General features: G+C 43.8%; 2 protein-coding genes across 2 annotated transcripts in view; one reads left to right on the plus strand and one right to left on the minus strand.

The window, feature by feature from the left end:
- LOC307199409 (collagen alpha-6(VI) chain-like) overlaps window positions 1–10,365 on the plus strand; it is an 83,423-nt gene extending 73,058 nt beyond the window's left edge. Inside the window, exons 33-39 of the mRNA XM_079947143.1 lie at window positions 110–121; window positions 868–1,361; window positions 3,157–3,247; window positions 3,350–4,021; window positions 6,814–6,904; window positions 8,237–8,363; window positions 9,399–10,365. Coding sequence (XP_079803269.1) covers window positions 110–121; window positions 868–1,361; window positions 3,157–3,247; window positions 3,350–4,021; window positions 6,814–6,904; window positions 8,237–8,363; window positions 9,399–9,413 — 1,502 coding nt within the window. The 3' untranslated portion in view covers window positions 9,414–10,365. The remainder of the gene's footprint in view (window positions 1–109; window positions 122–867; window positions 1,362–3,156; window positions 3,248–3,349; window positions 4,022–6,813; window positions 6,905–8,236; window positions 8,364–9,398) is intronic.
- Window positions 10,366–14,035: 3,670 nt separating this feature from the next.
- PIK3R4 (phosphoinositide-3-kinase regulatory subunit 4) overlaps window positions 14,036–21,508 on the minus strand; it is a 32,594-nt gene continuing 25,121 nt past the window's right edge. Inside the window, exons 14-20 of the mRNA XM_079947168.1 lie at window positions 21,192–21,356; window positions 19,043–19,254; window positions 18,042–18,173; window positions 17,606–17,706; window positions 16,268–16,356; window positions 15,307–15,415; window positions 14,036–14,648 (exon numbers count right to left, since the gene is read on the minus strand). Coding sequence (XP_079803294.1) covers window positions 14,478–14,648; window positions 15,307–15,415; window positions 16,268–16,356; window positions 17,606–17,706; window positions 18,042–18,173; window positions 19,043–19,254; window positions 21,192–21,356 — 979 coding nt within the window. The 3' untranslated portion in view covers window positions 14,036–14,477. The remainder of the gene's footprint in view (window positions 14,649–15,306; window positions 15,416–16,267; window positions 16,357–17,605; window positions 17,707–18,041; window positions 18,174–19,042; window positions 19,255–21,191; window positions 21,357–21,508) is intronic.

Consider the following 21,508-nt stretch of genomic DNA (forward strand, 5'->3'; position numbering starts at 1 on the left):
GCAGCATTTCGGGAAGGTGTGCCATTAATAACTGTGCTTTTCTCTCTTTTAAAGTTTTCAAGGGAATCTAATTTGGAACCATATCTTTTTCTTTCCTCTTTCTGTTTAGCTTGTTGGACGGGTGAGTATCAAACCAGTTGTTGTTGTTGTTGCTCCACTTCCAAACCAGTGCTTTATAAGCATTGCTCCGAATGGCAGTATTTGCAGTGGCACAATTAACCTCTTATCATTTCTAGGTAGTAATAATAACAAATAATAATAATTTATTATTTATACCCTGCCCATCTGGCTGGGTTTCCCCAGTCACTCTGGGCGGCTCCCAACAGAATATTAACAACACAATAAAACATCAAACACTAAAAATGTCCCTAAACAAGGCTGGCTTCGGATGTCTTCTAAAAGTCAGATAGTTGCTTATTTCCTTGACATCTGATGGGAGGGCATTCCACAGGGCAGGTGCCACCACCGAGAAGGCTCTCTGCCTGGTTCCCTGTAACCTCACTTCTCGCAGTAAGGGAACCGCCAGAGCTGAACCTCCGAGGCTGAACGATGGGGGTGGAGATGCTCCTGTTTAGCAATTTAAAGATCAGCACCAACACTTTTAATTGTGCTTGGAAAAGTACGTAGTGTGTGATCCAGGCTGAATTAAGCCTATTTTAATCCCCAATGATTTCAATAGAACAGCCAAACACTTGCTTACATCTCTCTCATTAAAACAAATGGCGTTTCTCAAAAGTATTGATATTTGATTGGATGGTGCCCTGCATCAATGCAAACATTTAGGGCATCGTTCAGCCAAAATGCATACGTTTTTTGCTTTCAAAATTATTTTTAACACGCTACTCAATACCTTATTTTGCATTCTAGGAACATTGGAGTGCCCGGTATATCCGACAGACTTAGTCTTTGCCTTGGATGTATCTCAAGACACTACACCCCAGATATTTGAGCAGATGAGAGAGATGGTCATAGCAGCTGTGAACAATACCCAAATAAGGGAAAGCAACTGCCCAGTGGGAGCCAGAGTCGCCGTTGTGTCCTACAACTCCGATACTCACTATCTGATCCGCTTCTCAGACTTCCACAACAAGCAACGTTTGCTGCAGGAAATAGCTAATCTTTCTTACCAGAGGTCAACGACCAGACGGGACACTGGTGCAGCCATGAGGTTTGTGGCCAGGAATGTTTTCAAGAGAACTCTCCCAGGTGCTAACATGAGAAAAGTTGCTGTCTTCTTCAGCAACGGCCCATCTGACAATGGAGATTCTCTCAGCACCGCAGTCCTGGAGTTCAGTGCCTTTGACATCCACCCAGCGGTCATTGCTTTTAAAACTATCCCTAGCATCAATCGTGCTTTTGCGGTAAGAAACTATTGCCCCTTTCTTCCTTGCATTCAGAACTGTCTCTTTTATATATATAATTTTTATTAGTTGTAACATATAAATTATAAAACATACCACAAAACTTCACCACTTATACAATATTTTTGGGGGACTTCCATCAGCGCCTCTGATGATCCACCGTTTTAACCGCTTTTTATGCATTTCTTAAGTTCATATTGCCTTTAATTATCTTAACTAACCATCCTCCCCTTAGTCCATTTTTGCAATAGTTCCAATAATTCTCCTCACAAAACTTCTTGCAAACCTACAAACGTAGTCTGATCATCACAAATACTTTTCATATAATCTGTAAATTTACTCCAGTCTTCCGTGAATTTCTGGTCCCGCCGATTACAAATCCTTCCTGTTAGTTTATCTAGTTCTGCATAGTCCATTAATTTCACCCTCCATTCTTCTTTCGTCGGTAATTCTTCTTGCTCCCATTTTTGTGCCAATAATATTCTTGCTGCTGTTGTTGCATATAAAAACAATTTACATTCCTTTCTATTTATGTCACTTCCTACAATGCCCAGTAAAAATGCTTCTGGTTTCCAGAAGCATTCGGAACGGTCTCAAGGGCTTCACTGCTCATTGGACCTTTTAAACATCGAGGGAGTTTTACATGTTGGACCGTTCGCAATGAGTGCTGCGCTGAAAGTCGCCCTTTGTTTTTGTAAAACTCCCCACCTGGCACCTCCATACCAGCGTCCGTTTGCTTTGTCACTCTTTTACTGGTGCGAGAAAATCTCTGTGAAATTTCTTGGGAGAATGCTGGGGTTTAAAAGGGCTGCACTGGCATGTTTCTCAGCTACCTGTACCATCCAATAAGCCCGTGAGAGGATATCATCATGACGTTACTGTTGTTGAATTCTACTCAATATTGACCCAGAGTAGATTCCAGTGTATAGTTAGCAGAGTAAAAACTTAAACACATTGCAGGATTCCCTCAAAATAGACCAGAGGCAATTGTATTTCATTCCAGTAGAGCTTTACTGCTTCTGAAGGCAAATGAGCATAATGGTCACAAATCCAATATATTCAGGATTGGCACTGTCCATAAGAAAACCAGTTACAGTACACTTAAGTTAAACTTACCTTAACTTATAATAAGGCTAAAACTTAACACTAAACATACAGTGGTACCTCGGGTTACATACGCTTCAGGTTACATACGCTTCAGGTTACAGACTCCACTAACCCAGAAATAGTGCTTCAGGTTAAGAACTTTGCTTCAGGATGAGAACAGAAATCGTGCTCCGGCAGCGCGGTGGCAGCAGGAGGCCCCATTAGCTAAAGTGGTGCTTCAGGTTAAGAACAGTTTCAGGTTAAGAACGGACCTCCGGAACGAATTAAGTACTTAACCCGAGGTACCACTGTACTATGTACAGAACACCACACCAGAAGAAAGAGAGATAGAGAAAGTGAAACCCAGGCTCTTTCTGGCCCAGCATGACCTTGACAGAAGCGATAAGTGAACCAGTTTAAGCCAGCTGTTCTCAGCTTCCCAGAAGGGCTAACCCAAATATCATGACCTTCTGCTTGTTTCTTTCACGCAGAGAAGCTTCCAGAACCCTCTTGAATTAATTAGAATAGGAAAGATCTCTACACATCAGATCAATACTTTCTGCACTAAGAAATGCAAACTGGCAGTTTCATCCTCCTGGGAGCTTTCTGGGAAGCATGGGCGAGAAAGGGGGACTGATGTGGACAGGATCACAACTCTCACCATCTGCCTGATAAGTTATACATCTATTTAAATCTTTTATTCTTTCAGATAGATGACACAGGACTGTTTCAAGTTATTCAACCTGGGAGAAATTATACTCCGGCCTTACAAAGACTTCAGTCGTGTGTACTTTGCTATGGTGAGAGCACATGAAAACAGCATGCGAACCAGACTTCCATCCACAGTTTCTCTTCTCCCCGCACATATTGTATTATTAAAACGACTGTGTTTCCATTTCCAGACAAATGCAAACCAGATAGCTTTTGCTTCCGCGCTGAAACCCCCCGTGCTCGGGGCTATGTGGACGCCGCTTTCATTTTGGAAAATTCAAGGAAAATAAGCCCGGTGGAATTTCAGAAACTGAAAGATTTTCTAAGTGCAGCGCTCGACAGCTTTGACATCTCTGCTGAACCAGAGACCTCTTTGACAGGGGACAGGGTGGCTGTGCTGAGCCATGCTCCTCTAGAATTCAGGCCCCGCACCAAGAGGAGTCCAGTAGAGATCGAGTTTGACTTTTTGACTTACGGCAGTAAACTACAAATGAAGAGACACATCCAGGAGTTTATGCAGCAGCTAAACGGAGCGGCTGCTCTCGGCCATGCCATACAGTGGACCGTTAGCAACATCTTTTCTGAAGCACCCAACCAGAGGAAATACAAGGCTATCTTTGTTGTTTCTGTTGGAGAAACAAGTCGATGGGACAAGGAAGTGCTGAGGGATGCAGCTCTGAGAGCCAAGTGCCTGGGCTACGCGCTCTTTGTGCTTTCATTAGGAGATGAATATGACGACGTGGAAATTGAAGAACTAGCAAGCATGCCCCTGGAACATCACGTGGTGCAGCTTGGACGAATTCACAAGGCTGAACTTGGATATGCAGTGAAGTTTCTGAAGCCATTTCTACGCCTCCTTAAGAGTAAGTTGCAGATAGGTAGCCGTGTTGGTCTGCCATAGTCAAAACAAAATAAAAAAATTCCTTCCAGTAGCACCTTAAAGACCAACGAAGTTAGTTCTAGGTATGAGCTTTTGTGTGCATGCACACTTCTTCAGATACACTGAAACAGAAGTCACCAGACCCTTCTATATAGTGAGAAGGTGGGGAGGGGTATTACTCAGAAGGGTGGTGGGAATGGGTGATTGGCAGATAGCTGTGATGAGCCTGTTGACGACTCTTAACGACTGCAATAGGTCTTACAGGAAAAAGCAAGGGGTGAGAAGGTGAAAAATGGCTTTGTCATGTATAATGAGATAAGAATCCAATGTCTTTGTTCAGACCAGGTATCATCACAGCTATCTGCCAATCACCCATTCCCACCACCCTTCTGAGTAATACCCCTCCTCACCTTCTCACTATATAGAAGGGTCTGGTGACTTCTGTTTCAGTGTATCTGAAGAAGTGTGCATGCACACGAAAGCTCATACCTAGAACTAACTTAGTTGGTCTTTAAGGTGCTACTGGAAGGAATTTTTTTATTTTGTCCTTAAGAGTAAGTCGTTCTACTGTTACTGACTTTGCTTTATATAGAGAGAGAGCTTTGTGTTTACAAGGGAATCCCCTAAATGCTTCCAGATGACAAGGAACCAATTCAGTCCAGCATTTATTCCTAGTGTTTACTGAGGCATCTGGAAGAATCATACATTCTTAGAAATAAAAATTGTGTAATGAGTGATCTGATGTTGAATTGTAGTTGGCTTTTCAGACCTTTGGGCTAAAGTAAGCTTTCATAGTGACAACATCTATTATTTATGGTTGTTACAGCCTGAATGGTTTGTCTGAATATGATTCCCAAGCCAAACAAGGCTGAACGGGGGACTTTCTAAGTTTGCCAACAGCATTTCTGCCACTCCCAGTGGAGTCAGAGCTGTGCGGTTCATGAAACCCTTCAGTGAATGAGCCCATTTTTAATTTTAAAAAATAAGAGCTAAATTTAAAGCCCCTAATGTTTGAACTAGTTTCCTCCCATCTTGCACCAGAATGACGGTGGAAAAGAGAAATAAAAAGTATCAAGGACACATCTAGGTCACAGTCTAGCTTGAGTTTGGCAGGCCTCGAGACTGTGGTTGCCAAATTTTGGTAAGTCTGTGATCAAAACACATTATAGATTACACAGCCTGTTGCATGCCCCCAGCTTTGTGAGCATTTTACAACGCCAAAGGAAAAGCATTTGTGCAATTCCCCAACAGATGGTTCATTTCATTTTGGTTCCAGATGCTATGTAATCATTTGGAATATTATTACGGTTAGACATAGCAGTTAGTGGTACAGAACATGCTTTGCATATAGAAAATTCAGACTCTTTCATCTCCATTGAAAGGATCTCCATTAAGGATCTCAGGCGGCAATTGCCAGGGAAAATGTGTACTGTACTTGGAGAATCACTGCCTTTTGGAGCCAATAGTACTCAGTGAGATAAAGGTAAAGGGACCCCTGACCATTAGGTCCAGTCGTGACCGACTCTGGGGTTGCGGCGCTCATCTCGCTTTACTGGCCGAGGGAGCCGGCGTACAGCTTCCGGGTCATGTGGCCAGCATGACTAAGCCACTTCTGGAGAACCAGAGCAGCGCACGGAAACACCGTTTACCTTCTCGCCGGAGCAGTACCTATTTATCTGCTTGCACTTTGACGTGCTTTCGAACTGCTAGGTTGGCAGGAGCTCACCCCGTCGCAGGGATTCGAACCACCGACCTTCTGATCGGCAAGTCCTAGGCCCTGTGGTTTAACCCACAGCGCCACCCACGTCCCTTTACACTCAGTGAGATAAGCCAGTACAAAAATACGCTTATATCTGAGCAGGGGCTGAGCAGGTGTCCCTGCAGCAATGAAGTCTGCTTCACACAACTCAGCTGTCCCGAATTAAGCAGGGGTTTTGCAGAAGCTGCCGCAGGTTCTGTTTGAAGTTTGTGATGTCTCGCTACTGCCCCCTCGTCTCTTCTTCCTCCTCTGGGACAGCCTCCGCCATAGGCTCCACTGCCGTTCTGGCCAACCACCACCGCCATATTCCCGGAAGCGGGTGCAGCGCATCTAGGAGAACACTTCTGGAAGCAGACGTACCACTTCTGGTGCCTGTGGCGAGGCTGAGTAGGCTGCAAAAATAGGCGGCAAGTAGGCCAAGGCCTAGCTGTGACGGTGGCAGAGGAGGAGCCAGTAAAGGGAAGGCTGCGGCAGGAGGGGGCAGCTGGGGCACAAAGATTGGGAAGGGTTGGTGGGAGAAAGAGGGCACGAATTGAGTGGGGGGATGCAAAAAGGGTACACAAACCGGGTGGAGGTGTGGCAGAAAGCGTGCACAGGTGTCCCAAAAAGTTGGACGGTTTGCTGCTTCCTTTGGCAGGGTGTTATGTACTGAAGTTTTCACCCTGGGCCAGCAGGGGGATACTGTAGATAGTTTTCACTCAGGTCCACATATGCAAATAAGGGGTTGAAAATGACGTTCAGTGATTGGATAGTTACAGAAAGTGGTTACTGTTGCGTTGTAGTGGAGCTCTATATAAGCAGGCTGGCTGAAACTTTCAGTTCAGTTCTGTTCTGGCCTGTGAATAAACAAGAGCTGTTTGTGTCGTCTGATATGTTCACCCACAACTTAACACAGAGGATGGAAGACTTCACCCAACCTTGTTTGCTAAGTGTTTGTGTGAAAAGGACTGCAGTTCATTGCTTGCATCCTAGCTCTGCTTATCATTTCCCACCTATTGTGCCATATGTCTTGACAGGTGAGAAGAACAAGTATCCACAAGCACAGCTCAAGAGAAGATGTACAAGCATTAGCGAACAAAGGCCTCTGTATGGTCCACCCAAACGCATGTGAGTTTGTTTCCAGACATTATTTTCCACTTTGATATATATCCACTCGTATAGCCATGACCTACACTCTTATGTGCCTTCAACTAAGTCTAAATGAGTAGCAAGTCTGACTCGCATAAGATCACATTTGCTTTGTGCAATTGTTACTCCAGGAAACAATGGCTGATTGTGGCTGTTGGTTTTGCTACTGAAATGGCCGCTCTCCACATTGCCATCTCTTGCCAATTGCACTGGAGAAACAGAGAAGCATCAGTATAGTAGCACTGGCAGCTGTTCTGCAAGGCTTGGGGAGCTCTCATGCAACAGCTCTGATCCTGCACCCATCAGCACCTTACCCTGTGTACTCCATCGAAAAAGAAGGGGGATATAACAATTGGCCGCTAGTAATGACCGCTCCCCGCATTAAACGGGGGGCGCACTTTGTGTGGACGCGTGCAGCCCCTAGACCCGATGCGTCTCCATCAGCATAGGCTTGGCTTCGCCTCCCCCCCCCCCCGGTGGGATACCTGGAGGTCTCCGCCTACCTCAGTCAGTTGTCCAATCCCACCTGGGGGAAGTGTTGCCAAGGAGACCAGGCCAGGTAGGGGAGGGACTACCTGCCCACACAATAGAGGGAGGATCTTACCTGGGAATCCTCAATTGGCTCCAGAGCTTCTCCCACCCTACCCACCCTCAGTTAAGTCTTATTTTGCAAGTTAACCTTTTCTTCACAGGTATGCGGGCACTGCTACGTCAAGGTCGCTGTTGAAGGGCCGGAAAAGAATTCCCCTGCATTGGCAGGTTTTGCCTTTCCTGTAGCAAAACGTCACAACTTTGGCGGTATCAGGCCTTGGGCGGAATCCTTTAGTCCATCTTCCTCTTTGCAGCGGTGATACCAGGGTTCCCCGTTAAAGGGGTTTCTGAAGGGAGGCTTTGGCCGTATGCCGAGAGGTCGTCATTGCTCTCCCCTGCGACGGCGGCATAACGGGGGCGGCTATCTCTGCTTGAACATATGTTCTCCAGAGCCGGCCCGTCCCCCCCAAACACTGGATAACCCTGATGTTCCCTAGATCCCCGGCTGGGGACTGGGAGGGATAACGCCCAATGCCTGAGCCAAGGTCTACCCACATCTGAAATATAAGAAAGTTGTGGCCAATTTAATCCCATAACATGTTGTCTTGAGTCGTTATTCCACATGAGTTTGGGGGATTCCGCCTGTCCAAGCAAAACGTTGGATGGAGACGGGGAAAGAGTAGCTTTACTTCAAAGCAATTCTGTGCTAATCCTCTGCATTACATTAGAACCTTTGCACACACATTGATCCCAGACTCTGTTTTCTTGTTGCATACCTAGTTTTGCTGTTGACAACACTATGTCAAGTGGAGCTATGCTTCTAGATGCCGAATCTGCTTTTTGGGAGCCCACACCATATGATTTCGTGACCCCTGGAAATCCCTTCAGCAGTGGACAACAGATCATTGTAAGTAGACTTTCTTTGTCCCATAAAGATGCTTTTAAAAAACAAAACAAATAGAATTATTCTTGCCGTTCCATGTAGCACTGACTGATGACTTGCCCTTTTTGTCAGCCCCCATTCCATGTGCAGAGAGCTTTTTAAAAAACATAATTTTTATTTGATTTTTACAAATTCATTCACAGAAGTAGTATGATTACAAATAATAAAGCTTACACAAGATTCATCCGAATCTCAAGACTTCCCTCCTTCCCTCCGTCGGTTCTTTAAATAACTTTTTTGTTTTAACTGCATATTATAAGTCCATCTAATTTACACTCCTCCATTGTATCCAAAATCTATGTATCATTGCAAGATTTATGTAAAGCCTGCCAAAGAGTTCAAGTGTTTACAATGGTCTTTAAAATACAATATATTTTTGTCCCATTCCTTGTTGCAGTTCTGATCCTCCTGATTTTCCTGGTCAATCTTGCCATCTTTGCATAGACCAATAGTTTCATCTCCCAGTCTTCCCTAGTAGTTACCGTATTTTTTGTACCATAACACTCACTTTTTTCCTCCTAGAAAGGAAGGGGGAATGTCTGTGCGTGTTATGGAGGAAATGCCTATGGGTGGCATGCCTACGGATTTTCCTCCTCTAAAAACTACATGCGTGTTATGGTTGGGTGCGTGTTATAGAGCGAAAAATACGGTATATTGTCGTCTTTCCAACCCTGGGTAAGAAGTATCCTTGCAGCTGTTGTAGCGTACATAAACAGTCTTTTCAGTTCTTTTGGTATCTCTGCACCTACAATTCCTAACAAAAAGGCTTCTAGTTTTTTTCCCCCCAAAAGTTATTTTATTTATTTTTAAAATTCATTGCGTATCATATTCCAGAATTCCTTTATCACTTTGCAGTTCCACCACATATGATAGAAGGTGCCTTCCTTTTCCTTACATTTCCAACAAACATTTCCATGAGTAGAGAGCTTTACCTGCTGAGCATCGATTGCATCATGCCCTAAAGTTCAGCAGGTAACATTATTCTCCTTCCCTTTTCAGGTACCTGGAAATTAGCAACGTGTTTGGGTTGGAAACTATGCCTCTGAAGCAACTTGTGAAGTACTGCACTCCCATTTCTATTGCCGTCGTCGTTGCTAAGGACTTTGCTCATTGATTCATTTGTTCAGGAACTGGAAACAAATCTCTATTAAAAACAAAGACAAATTGAAGACAATTTTGGGAGGGTTCTGACAAGACAGGCTGAAGAATGAAGTATGTTTTCCTGTACATTAGAAGGTTTTCATCTGTGAATCCAGCTCCTGCTTGTTTTGAATTTCCTTTAGAAAAGTGAAAATTATGGAGCGTAGAAGCCACAATTCCTTTGTTGTTTTCAGAGGTTTTCTGGCTTTTAGCCTAATCAGCGCACAAACTGATGTGCTGTATTTTGTAGTTGGGAACTTGCTAACTTACCCAGCACTGTTGAGTTTGCTATATGGAATATGTCCATACTTGCAAGTGCCTCTTAGCGATGATGTCATCAGTGATAGTTCCCTCGTTCCCACTCGCTCAGACCTGAACCATTTTTAATAATTCTTCTTAAAAGTTCGTTTTGTTTCCTAATTGTGTTTGTTAGTGTCCTTGGATAGCTGTGCTCTCTGATGACAGTCCAGCCCCTCCCCCCAAAATGCCAATCTGATGTTGTAATGCAATATCAGTGGAAGGTTGCATTTTTGGACGGCTGATTCTTTAATTTTGTGCTAATTTTGTACATGGGATGATATGATGTTGTGTGGGGATTTACTCATTTCACTGTGACGCTTGTTTCTAATCTGCACTTTGGACTTAAGGTAAGGGGAAACGCATGCCGTGCAAGTGTCAAATGGGCTGAGTCAGCACACTGAAACCTTGCCCCCCATCAGGGATGCCTCTTTCGCTCTATCCCAGATAGCTCAGTGGTTGTGGATTATAAAGGGGCTACAAATCGATGCAAGAATGTATGCAAATAAAGTTGATCTCGGAATCAAAACGGGTGAAATTAACACTTCGTGTACCTGAGCCACTTCTGTGTCTTCAGTCCTATAAGAAGGGACAGCTTGATAGTTCGAACGGCAAAAGAAAGCACTTCCAGATGGGCTTTGTGGTGGGATGAGTGTTCCTCATGGTGCTATGTGATAACACGTATCTTGTTTTTAATAGAAATAAAACACAACCCAAATACAAAGAGAGACGCTCTTCTTGCAGTTCATTGGGATCAACACAGGAACCCCCTGTGCCAATACAAGCTGCACTGTCTAATGGACCATAGCTTTCCCTACCCCAAAATAAAAGAACACCATAAATAGATTTTTTTTCTCTCACCGCTGCCAATGCCATATTTTGTGACAGTGGACTTGGGCAGTTGGGGAAGGGGGCAAAGGTGACCTTCTGGAAATTGGGCTGAAAAGGGGCAGGGGGTGGTGAAAGGAAGGCAAATCAGAAGGAGATATTCATGGGCAGCAGGGTTTATTAGAAAGGATAAACCCTTCCTTAAATTTAATTGCTCTGTTTCCATGAGTGGTAATGGAGTTGCAACAATGACCAGGCCAGTGGGCCTCCAGGTTTCAGTCTCATGATGTGCCATTGCCCCAGAAGTACTGTCAAGGGAAATGATAACAACAACAACAACAACAACAACAACAACAACAACAACAACAACTGGCCAGGTTTCCCCAGCCACTCTGGGTGGCTCCCGACAGAATATAAACAACACAATAAAACATTAAAAACTTCCCTAAACTGGGCTACCTTCAGATGTCTTCTAAAAGTCAGATAGTTGTTTATTTCGTTGACATCTGATGGGAGGGCGTTCCACAGGGCAGGTGCCACTACCGAGAAGGTCCTGTGCCTGGTTCCCTGTAACCTCACTTCTCCCAGGGAGGGAACCATCAGAAGGCCCTCGGCGCTGGACCTCAGTGTCCGGGCTGAACGATGGGGGTGGAGACGCTCCTTCAGGTATACTGGGCCGAGACTGTTTAGGGCTTTAAAGGTCAGCACCAACACTTTGAATTGTGCTCAGAAACGTACTGGGAGCCAATGTAGGTCTTTCAGGACTGGTGTTATATGGTCTCTGCAGCCATTTTCAGTCACCAGTCTAGCTGCCACATTCTGAATTAGTTGTAGTTTTTGGGTCACCTTCAAAGGTAGCCTCACATAGAGCACATTGCAGTAGCCCAATGGCAGCTGCCACTGGCCAGGAGGGGTACCATCTCCTCCCCCCCCCATCATTTCTGGTGCACCACTATGGCATGGTGTCATTCCAATGGGGCATTTGAGGGGGTGTACACAGCATCATAGGGACACGGGTGGCACTGTAGGCTAAACCACAGAGCCTAGGACTTGCCGATCAGAAGGTCGGTGGTTCAAATCACCGCAATAGGGTGAGCTCCCGTTGCTCAGTCCCTGCTCCTGCCAACCTAGCAGTTCGAAAGCACGTCAAAGTGCAAGTAGATAAATAGGTACCGCTCTGGTGGGAAGGTAAACAGCGTTTCCATGTGCTGCTCTGGTTCACCTGAAGCGGCTTAGTCATGCTGGCCACATGACCCGGAAGCTGTACGCCGGCTTCCTCGGCCAGTAAAGCGAGATGAGCGCCTCAACCCCAGAGTCGGTCACGACTGGACCTAATGGTCAGGGGTCCCTTTATCTTTACACAGCATCATTATCATTTATTACTTATACATCCTTTGGACATCCCTATTTTCATCAGAGAAATGTTGGAGAGTATGGAGTTATGTGGTCCCCTGAACCAAGGAGATAAAGGATACCTTTAGTAGACATCTGATGGTAGTTTCCCTGTATAGGGAAGTTTTAAAATGTTTTATTATGCTTTTATATGTTGGAAGCCGCTCAGAATGGCTGGGGCAACCCAGTCAGATGGGTGGTGTATAAATAATAAAATTATTATAATTATGGAATAGGACGTCTCTATATTCATCAGATAAATGTTGGAGGGTATGGAATCTGCGCCCCAACATAGAAACAAAATTGACATCAGGTGACATAGGCCCGGAATCCTGCTCTCCAGATCTGGAGAACATTGGTCAGCCCAAAGGTCACATCTCAATTCCCGGGGGGCGGGGGGGCTACATGGCAGTGGTGGGCGGGGCAGAGACAAAAGTGGGCAGAGCTACAGAAGTGAATATTAGCTTTGTAAGGTAGGCTCTTTTCTTCACACTCCCAGACTCTCACCTACCTTCCCATTAACGCAAGAAGCGTTATCGGATCTCAAGGGCATATTCCAGTGAGGCAGAAAAACCCAAGGGCCGTGTAAAGAGGGTTTCCCATCCCTCAGTTGCAGCAACACATTTTCAGGCATTCCTTCATTCACACTTGAGCATCTTAAGGTGATCAGATGTCTTAATACTGAGGTTAGAAAAAGCTGTTTTCTCTCCTTGGGGGGGAAAACCGCCGCTTAGAATAGTTGCTTCAGCTTTAGAGAGAAATCAGTTCTGTACCATGGATATTAAAAACGATTGTCAAACAAGTGGATTTATTGTCTTTTTTAAAAACAAAACACTAATTCTGGAATTTAAACAAGACCATGTGGCTGTAAACTTTCCTCAGGGCCTCCTCCCTCCCCATCATTCTACATGATTTTATTAAAGGTAAAGGTAAAGGTACCCCTGCCCGTACGGGCCAGTCTTGACAGACTCTGGGGTTGTGCGCCCATCTCACTTAAGAGGCCAGGGGCCAGTGCTGTCCGGAGACACTTCCGGGTCACGTGGCCAGCGTGACATCGCTGCTCTGGCAAGCCAGAGCCGCACACGGAAACGCCGTTTACCTTCCCGCTGGTAAGCGGTCCCTATTTATCTACTTGCACCCGGAGGTGCTTTCGAACTGCTAGGTTGGCAGGCGCTGGGACCGAGCAGCGGGAGCGCACCCCGCCGCAGGGATTCGAACCGCCGACCTTTCGATCGGCAAGTCCTAGGCGCTGAGGCTTTAACCCACAGCGCCACCTGCGTCCCATGATTTTATTAGATGTGAAATTTAAACACATACATCTGTTAACATGTCAAACTGGGATGTATTTGCTTAAGGGCTCCACTTTGGGATTATTTTTAAACTAAAGGATGAGTAAAAATCCCTTAAATAAACCAAATAAATCACTGTATCATTCTGAAGCGTAAAAAAAAAAAAAAAGTTGAGCGGAAGGAGGACGTTTAATTCCAAAGATATTCACACAAAAGATTTTTTTTGCTTCAAACGGCCCAACCATTCCAGCTCACCCAACTCATCTGAAAGTTTTATTGGACACCCTCCACCCCTCAATCCCACATCCTCCAGCTGATAAACATCCCAATACTTTAAACATCATTGTGCCTTAGCAGGTCACTTTTTATGTGGGTTGGATTTCTATGCCACATTATAATGTTTGTAGACAGAAACCACACAGATCCTGCTGATTACTGTACTGTACTGTCAACGCGGTGTGTGCCTCAGCTACGGGGCTACAGTGACGAAGATGTGGCTCTGGTATGTGCAATCTGGTCTGAAGCACAGGGGTAAATGTAGAAGACTAGGTTTGCATCTATTTTTTTTTAATGGGGTGCAATTGTGAGGAGTACATGGGATTTAAAATATGCTAGGGTTAGTATATTGTGAATGAATGTTTCACAGAGGATGCTGTTTGTGCAGTCTGCCACACAGCTTTGGCACACAGGAATGATCCAAACTCTTTTTATTTTTTCATTATTAGGTATACAGGGATTTGAATATACATGAACAAAAGTGCAACCATTTTATCGTTCTTTCTCATTCGCTCAGTAAATAAAAAAACAAAGTCAGTTTACATAAATATCGTTGATGTAACAGATTTCTTCATGTGATAATAAACCATCTTTTAGACTTCCAAAGAATAACATGGTCAGAAGTTAAGCGTGATGCCTTCATTTTAAACTGCATTTGCTTGGTTGTTTCAGAAAAAAGCTGCATGAGTCACTCTACTTTAATACAATGGCAGGTTCTGAAAGGACCACTGGTCACTGTCATGAGCTTTACAATCCATCATTTTATGTTCTCGAAGCAATTCTTCAAAAGAGACTCAATCCCGTCCTGTTTCTCTTTATTACCTGTATTTACAGTTCCTATAGGTCAGTGCAACTTTTACTTCCACACTTTGACAATGCCATCTCGTGATGCAGTAACTATAAATCCTTGAGTTGTCTGAAAAGTAGCAATGTCTGTGATAATGTCATGATGCCCAACTGGTAAAGACTCGGGACCCCTTCGAGGGGTTTCATCCGTGGAACCCACCTTCTGCTTGTTTTGAATTTCCTGTTGAAAAGGGAAAATGGTGAAACGTTGATGACTAAATCCTTTCGGTTTCAGGTGCTTTCCTGTTTTGCGTTGTATTTAACTGTTTTTATTGAAAGGTAAAGTAACAGTAAAGGGACCCCTGACCATTAGGTCCAGTCGTGGCCAACTCTGGGGTTGCGGTGCTCATCTCACTTTATTGGCCGAGGAAGCCGGCGTACAGCTTCCGGGTCATGTGGCCTGCATGACTAAGCCACTTCTGGCGAACCAGAGCAGTGCATGGAAACGCCATTTACCTTCCCACCGGAGCGGTACCTATTTATCTACTTGCACTTTGACCTGCTTTTGAACTGCTAGGTTGGCAGGAGCAGGGACCGAGCAACGGGAGCTCACCCCGTCGCGGGGATTCGAACCACCGACCTTCTGATCGGCAAGTCCTAGGCTCTGTAGTTTAACCCACAGCGCCACCCACGTCACTGAAAGGTGCTTTCCTGTTTTAAGCCCAACAAGTGCATATTGGATACACTATTTTGTTACATGCAAAACTGACAGTGAATCCAGAGCTGTTGTGTTTGCTATGCGGAATATGAATGTGTTCACAGATACCTACTGCCTGCAGTGACAGTGGAACAATTCCCACTTTCCCAGGTCTGGCAATGAGACTTGCGAGCAACTATACCTGAACAACTTCTGTGCCTTCAATGATCTTCCTATAATAAGACACAGATGGGCTGCTTGAACTTCCAGCAACAATGTAGGACCTCTCAGGGTATGCTAAATCCCAGAACCTGCAAAGAACAAAGGCGACAATATAAAACCTAAAAATATTCGACTAGAATCCTTCCAGCCTTTAAAACAGCATTGCAGCTATCATAAAGAGAGCAGTATAGGGTCACATCACCTGTCTAGCCTGACATCAGGTGACTAGAAAATTTTATTCTATAAGATAAGTAAAGTAAAGGTAAAGGTACCCCTGCCCGTACGGGCCAGTCTTGACAGACTCTGGGGTTGTGCGCCCATCTCACTTAAGAGGCCAGGGGCCAGCGCTGTCCGGAGACACTTCCGGGTCACGTGGCCAGCGTGACATCGCTGCTCTGGCCAGAGCCAGAGCCAGAGCCAGAGCCAGAGCCGCACACGGAAACGCCGTTTACCTTCCCGCTGGTAAGCGGTCCCTATTTATCTACTTGCACCCGGAGGTGCTTTCGAACTGCTAGGTTGGCAGGCGCTGGGACCGAGCAGCGGGAGCGCACCCCGCCGCAGGGATTCGAACCGCCGACCTTTCGATCGGCAAGTCCTAGGCGCTGAGGCTTTAACCCACAGCGCCACCTGCGTCCATTCTATAAGATACTTGCAGTATATTTCTATTTCAAAGCCTTGCAGTTTGGTGTTAAGCAGGTTTACACAAAAGTGAGAAGTTTATGTCCCATCTACAAAATGATTGAACACACACTAAATCTGGTAGGTTCCCTCCTCCCACCAAGCAGCCTGAATCAATATGTTAGTCAAATAAATTCTGAACCTCACAAGATTGGTTTTTGTTTTGTTTTTGTTTTGTTTTTTTACTTCATACGGGTTTTTTATGCTGAAAAGGAAACTCTAGCTTCTGTGGTGGTGAGATATCATCATTTCTTAGATTTTACCTTATCTTCATGTCTGAACCTGCTGTCAGTAATATAGGATTTCCATCTGCTGGGCTGCAGTATATTCCATGAACACTATGAGGTGAAGGCTAAAGGGTGGGAAAATAGGTTTTTTTTCAACAACTAGTGTTAAAATATGCCAACTTTTAAAAACTGAATTATCTTAATTAGCAATCATGTCATTAAGGCACTAATCCTGAACACCTTCACATAGCTGTAGCTTCTAATGAAAGACATTGAACTTCAAATTATAACTATAAACAATTGTTTTTTGTTTTCTTTTTTAAAAAAATCAAATTAATCATTTAAAATTTTGTATCCACACATTTACATTTGATTATTTACTTAATACCAAAGGCAATTTACAAGTTACGAAATAAATTGAAATCTCAGGATAGAAAACAATACAAGGAGAATAAAAACAGCTGTTGAGCATTCAGCAAAAGAAAAATATTCAAACAGTAGTAGATAAAAACAGTAAGACCGCAACCCTGCACTTATTCACAAGTATGTAAGTCCCATTGGTCCCCATAGGTCTTACACCTGAGTAGACGTGTATAGGTTTGAATGGTTGCAATCTTATGCACACTTTCTCAAGAGTAAGCCCCAATGAGGACAGTGGTACTTACTTCAAAGTAAGCTAGGGTTGCTGCCATATGTCATGATTTCTCCAGTGATTTGGCCGATTTCCCCTTGGACACTGCTTGTGACTGCAGTATTCCAGATTTGTCCAAGAAATTCGGGACATATGGCAAGTCTAAAGTAAGCAAATAGGGACTAAAACAGAGACAGGTCAGATTGATAGCCAGGCTTTTATGTTTCGAGATGGGGCTCAGCAACTGCCTCTTCATCCAATAAGCTATGTGTAATTCAGTGCCTGCAAGCATATAATTCAGCCTGCAATCTAAATGATTTAGTCTGTAATCTACATCTTCAGACAGAGTCTGAATGCAAACCTTAAGGTTATTTTTTTTAATCCCCTCTGCATCATCTCCCCAACTTCTGCTTCGTGTATTATCTTGCCTAATGAAGAGTTCTGTGAAACTGAAAGCTTACATCATTTTGTTTGGTACCACTAACTGGGCTTAGTACACTTGCCCCAAGCTACACAGGGCTTTATAAGTTAACATCAGTGCTTTGAATTGCACCCGGAAGTACACAGGAAGCGCTTTCAGAATTAGCAAAATGTATTTTGCTTAACCTCGTATAGATAATGCATCTCTTCTCAACTGAAAACATAAAACTTTGGCATGATGGGCATTTAATATCCACCAAAGGACTAAAAATTACATAGGCCTGCTTTATTCTGCTCAAAACTTTACAATCAGAAAGCCAAACCTGATGTTCTGAAAGAGGTGGGGCATTGCTGGCCCATAACGTGAAGCGTCTGTCGCCTGTTTCCATATCCCACATGGAGACTTCATTATTGCCTTGAACAGCTACGGAAAAGCCATGGACAACGGTTATAAACCAAAAGTGCAGGAATGGGGGCAGACTTACATCTTAGGGTTTATTTCTTGCATTATAGTCTAGCAATATAAAAGGGATGAGGAAAACGAGTTACTTGGCCACTGACAGCACTCATTAAAATAAATGCTTGTGAAGACGGTCCCTTAGCAACCGCTGGAGAATGCCCTCACTTATTCCGACTAAACCTAAGGAAGAACTTACAGTACAGTGGAACAGGATCCCATAAGAACCTTCCCTTGGAGGTTTCTAAGCAGAGGTTGGATGGCCATCTGCCATTTTGCTAGAGAGAGAAAGTGAACTCTACCTGCAATCACCCATGACTGGGAGAGGGGATGCATAAGCAGGCGTCTGATCCGTGCTCTGGAAGGATGGGAATGGCTAGAGATGGGTAACTGAAATCTCATGTCCCAGCATGCCATGGTACCACTGCTTGTACCTTGTAAAGAAAAAGAGACTATCAGCAGCAATCCAGGCCCTACTGACCAAGGAGTAAGCCCCATTAATTTCAATATTTACTTCCAAGTAGACATGTAGGGACGTGGGTGGCTCTGTGGGTTAAACCACAGAGCCTAGGACTTGCCGACCAGAAGGTTGGCGGTTTGAATCCCCGCGACAGGGTGAGCTCCCATTGCTCGGTCCCTGCTCCTGCCAGCCTAGCAGTTCGAAAGCATGTCAAAGTGCAAGTAGATAAATAGGTACAGCTCCGGCGGGAAGGTAAACAGTGTTTCCGTGCGCTGCTCTGGTTTGCCAGAAGCGGCTTAGTCATGCTGGCCACATGACCCGGAAGCTGTACGCCGGCTCCCTCCGTCAATAAAACGAGATGAGTGCCGCAACCCCAGAGTCGGTCATGACTGGGCCTGATGGTCAGGAGTCCCTTTAGCTTTACCTTTAGACGTGGTTAAGACTGAAGTTAATGACATTTTAAGCAATGTCCACTGGCCCTGATTATACAAATACTGTGCCAGTATGCTTAAGGTTCAAAGACATATTTGCTTTCCGCTAATCACTTACACTTTTTATCTTTCGCAAAGAGATTTAGTGCACTTGCCCCTTGTAACAGCCCTGCATAGCAACTCACTGGGAAACCAAGGAGAGGACATGATCTGCCCAGATTAAATCCATAACAGAAAATGGAGTTGAAGTCAAATCCACCCATCTCCCCGGCAACCTAACTAAACTGCCCCTCTTGAAACCAAACATGTTGCAGTCATTCCCCACAAGACCTGCACAAAGAGAAATTTTATTTATACAATGATTCCAAATACATATAATTATTTAATGGGGGAAACACAAAATGCATCTTACCGATACAAAGCCAGCATTGATGTATGTCTACAGCAAATGAGGTTATAAGTCCCAACCGTAAATCATGCTTCAATGTCCAGGCATTATTAGAAGATCTCAAGTCCCATCCCACTAAGGAACCATTCACAGTGGCGTAAGCCAACACTGACTGGGCTCCTGAATTGAAGTGATGCATGTCGACGACACAGCCATCATCCCTCTGATCTAAAAACCTGAGTAAAGGAGATGGCAAGATGGGTATAATTCATTGAAATGTCACATGACTTCAAATTGTCCACACCCTTGCTTCTTTTGCCTGTAGCCTTCCACTCTGCTCTCGTTTTGGTGGTGCATATTTGGCTGGAACTACTAATTCTGGATCTGAATGGAGATTCTGTATCTAGTTATAGCAGATACTTGTTTTATAATTCATGCCCCAAGTATTCATTCAGCCCTCTCACAAATCTTGGAAAAGAATGACCTCCCTGGCAGGAAAAATGAGAGGGCCGTGTAACACCAGCAAAATGTTCTCTGCAGGTCTCTATCTTCCTCAGTGCCCACAATAAACTCAATATCTGAATGAAGGAACTCAGGTGTAGCAGAGGTGTAGCCAGTGTCGGATTTACGTATAAGCTAAACAAGCTATAGCTTAGGGCTCCACTCTCTTGAGGACCCCAAAAAAATAAAAGGGGAAAAACTGGATGTACATTTCCAAAATATAAGATAAGTTCAACAATTATTTTGATAAAATACATATTATGTTATGTGCAAATAGCTTTAGATACCTATTAGGTCCATAAATTACAACATACAGTGGTACCTCAGGTTAAGTACTTAATTCGTTCCGGAGGTCTGTTCTTTTCTTTTTTTTAATAATATTTATTTAAAATTTTAAAGGTTACAAAAAGAAAAAAGAGAAAAAAGAATAATAAAGAAGACAAAAAAAATTACAATCATTTAAAAAATATAAAAAAGAACAAATCAAACCTTTACATATTTTTCTTTCTTTAACTTATTTCCTTGACCTCCTCACACCTCCCGTTTTTGTATTCTAATTCAAAATGTTAATTCAGCAAATCCTTCCAACCTTGTTTTTATCTTAATAGTTTGTTTTAAAATACTGTAATTTTACATTCTCTCTTTCATCAATTCATTTTTACATAATCCTTTATGTCATTTCTGCCAAAACCACATAATTTTCTTTTTCAAACATCTTTCTAACACAATCCTTAATTTTACAATGTTTTTAAAAACCACTTTTACTTTATCCAATCTTAACTCTCATCCAAGCCTAAATATCTATACTTGTTCTTAAGACGTTTCCCTAAGCTCAAAAAAGATTCCATTCCACGAATTTCCCAACTCTCATTAAAACAAAAAACAAAAAACAAATTATATTATATACACTTTGAGTTCCCAATTTCCATTCCACCAGATCCCCTCCCCGGTTTCGATCCCCAGCATAAGTCCATCAATCTCATAAAGCCATCAACCGGAGATCTTAAATCCGAGGCTCTTAAATCTCTTTCATGTCCCCTCTGCCAGCCTTTTTGATAGTCTTTAGTATTAAAAGCCAGATCTTGGGGAAGCTCCAACCCAACAGCATCCACATTCCTTCCTGCCAAACCTCCATGGTTGAAGAATAGGGCCTATAAGATATTCCAAATCTTGTTTCACACTCCTTTCAAATCCAAAGGTCCCCAAAACTCCAACCCCGGAGGTCTGTTCTTAACCTGAAACTGTTCTTAACCTGAAGCACCACTTTAGCTAATGGGGCCTCCTGCTGCCGCCGCGCCGCCAAAGCACGATTTCTGTTCTCATCCTGAAGCAAAATTCTTAACCTGAAACACTATTTCTGGGTTAGCAGAGTCTGTAACCTGAAGCGTATGTAACCTGAAGCGTATGTAACCCGAGGTACCACTGTATATTCGACACAAAAAAACAGTGACAATTTGTTGTTGACAAAGGACAGCTGAACATATAAAGGGCCCCATTACCTTCAGTAGCTTAGGGCCTCATCAAACCTAAATCCGGCCCTGGGTGTAGTACCTAGACACATTCAGGAGAATAAGGTGGCAAGAGTAGACTATACCATTTCAGGCTTCTAATATGAGCCTGCTAGTGAGCCCAGCAGATACCCAATGAGATGCATCAAAGGACTGATAAAAACCTGCTTTGTATTGGATGGATCTTAGGAGACTTGGGTAGTTTTGAAGCTTCAATCCCAAGAAGTTGAATAGCTCCGTTATCTGAAGCTACAGCCAAGTAATGAGAACCCTGGCAAAATGTAAGCGTCATCACACGCCCTCCAATCCGGGAATATGTCAAGATTGACCTGTCGTAGGAAGCAGAAAGGGCATAGTTCAAAGACTGCTAGATTCGAAAAATCTACACAAATTGAACAGTAAAGTCCAATGAAATATCAAATAGACAAGTAAATTTAAAACATCTCTCCTATCGTGGCTTGTTCTACAGAATCCTGGGAAT

Source organism: Podarcis cretensis (assembly GCF_951804945.1).
Source record: "Podarcis cretensis genome assembly, chromosome: 12".
In the NCBI taxonomy this organism is placed as follows: domain Eukaryota; kingdom Metazoa; phylum Chordata; class Lepidosauria; order Squamata; family Lacertidae; genus Podarcis; species Podarcis cretensis.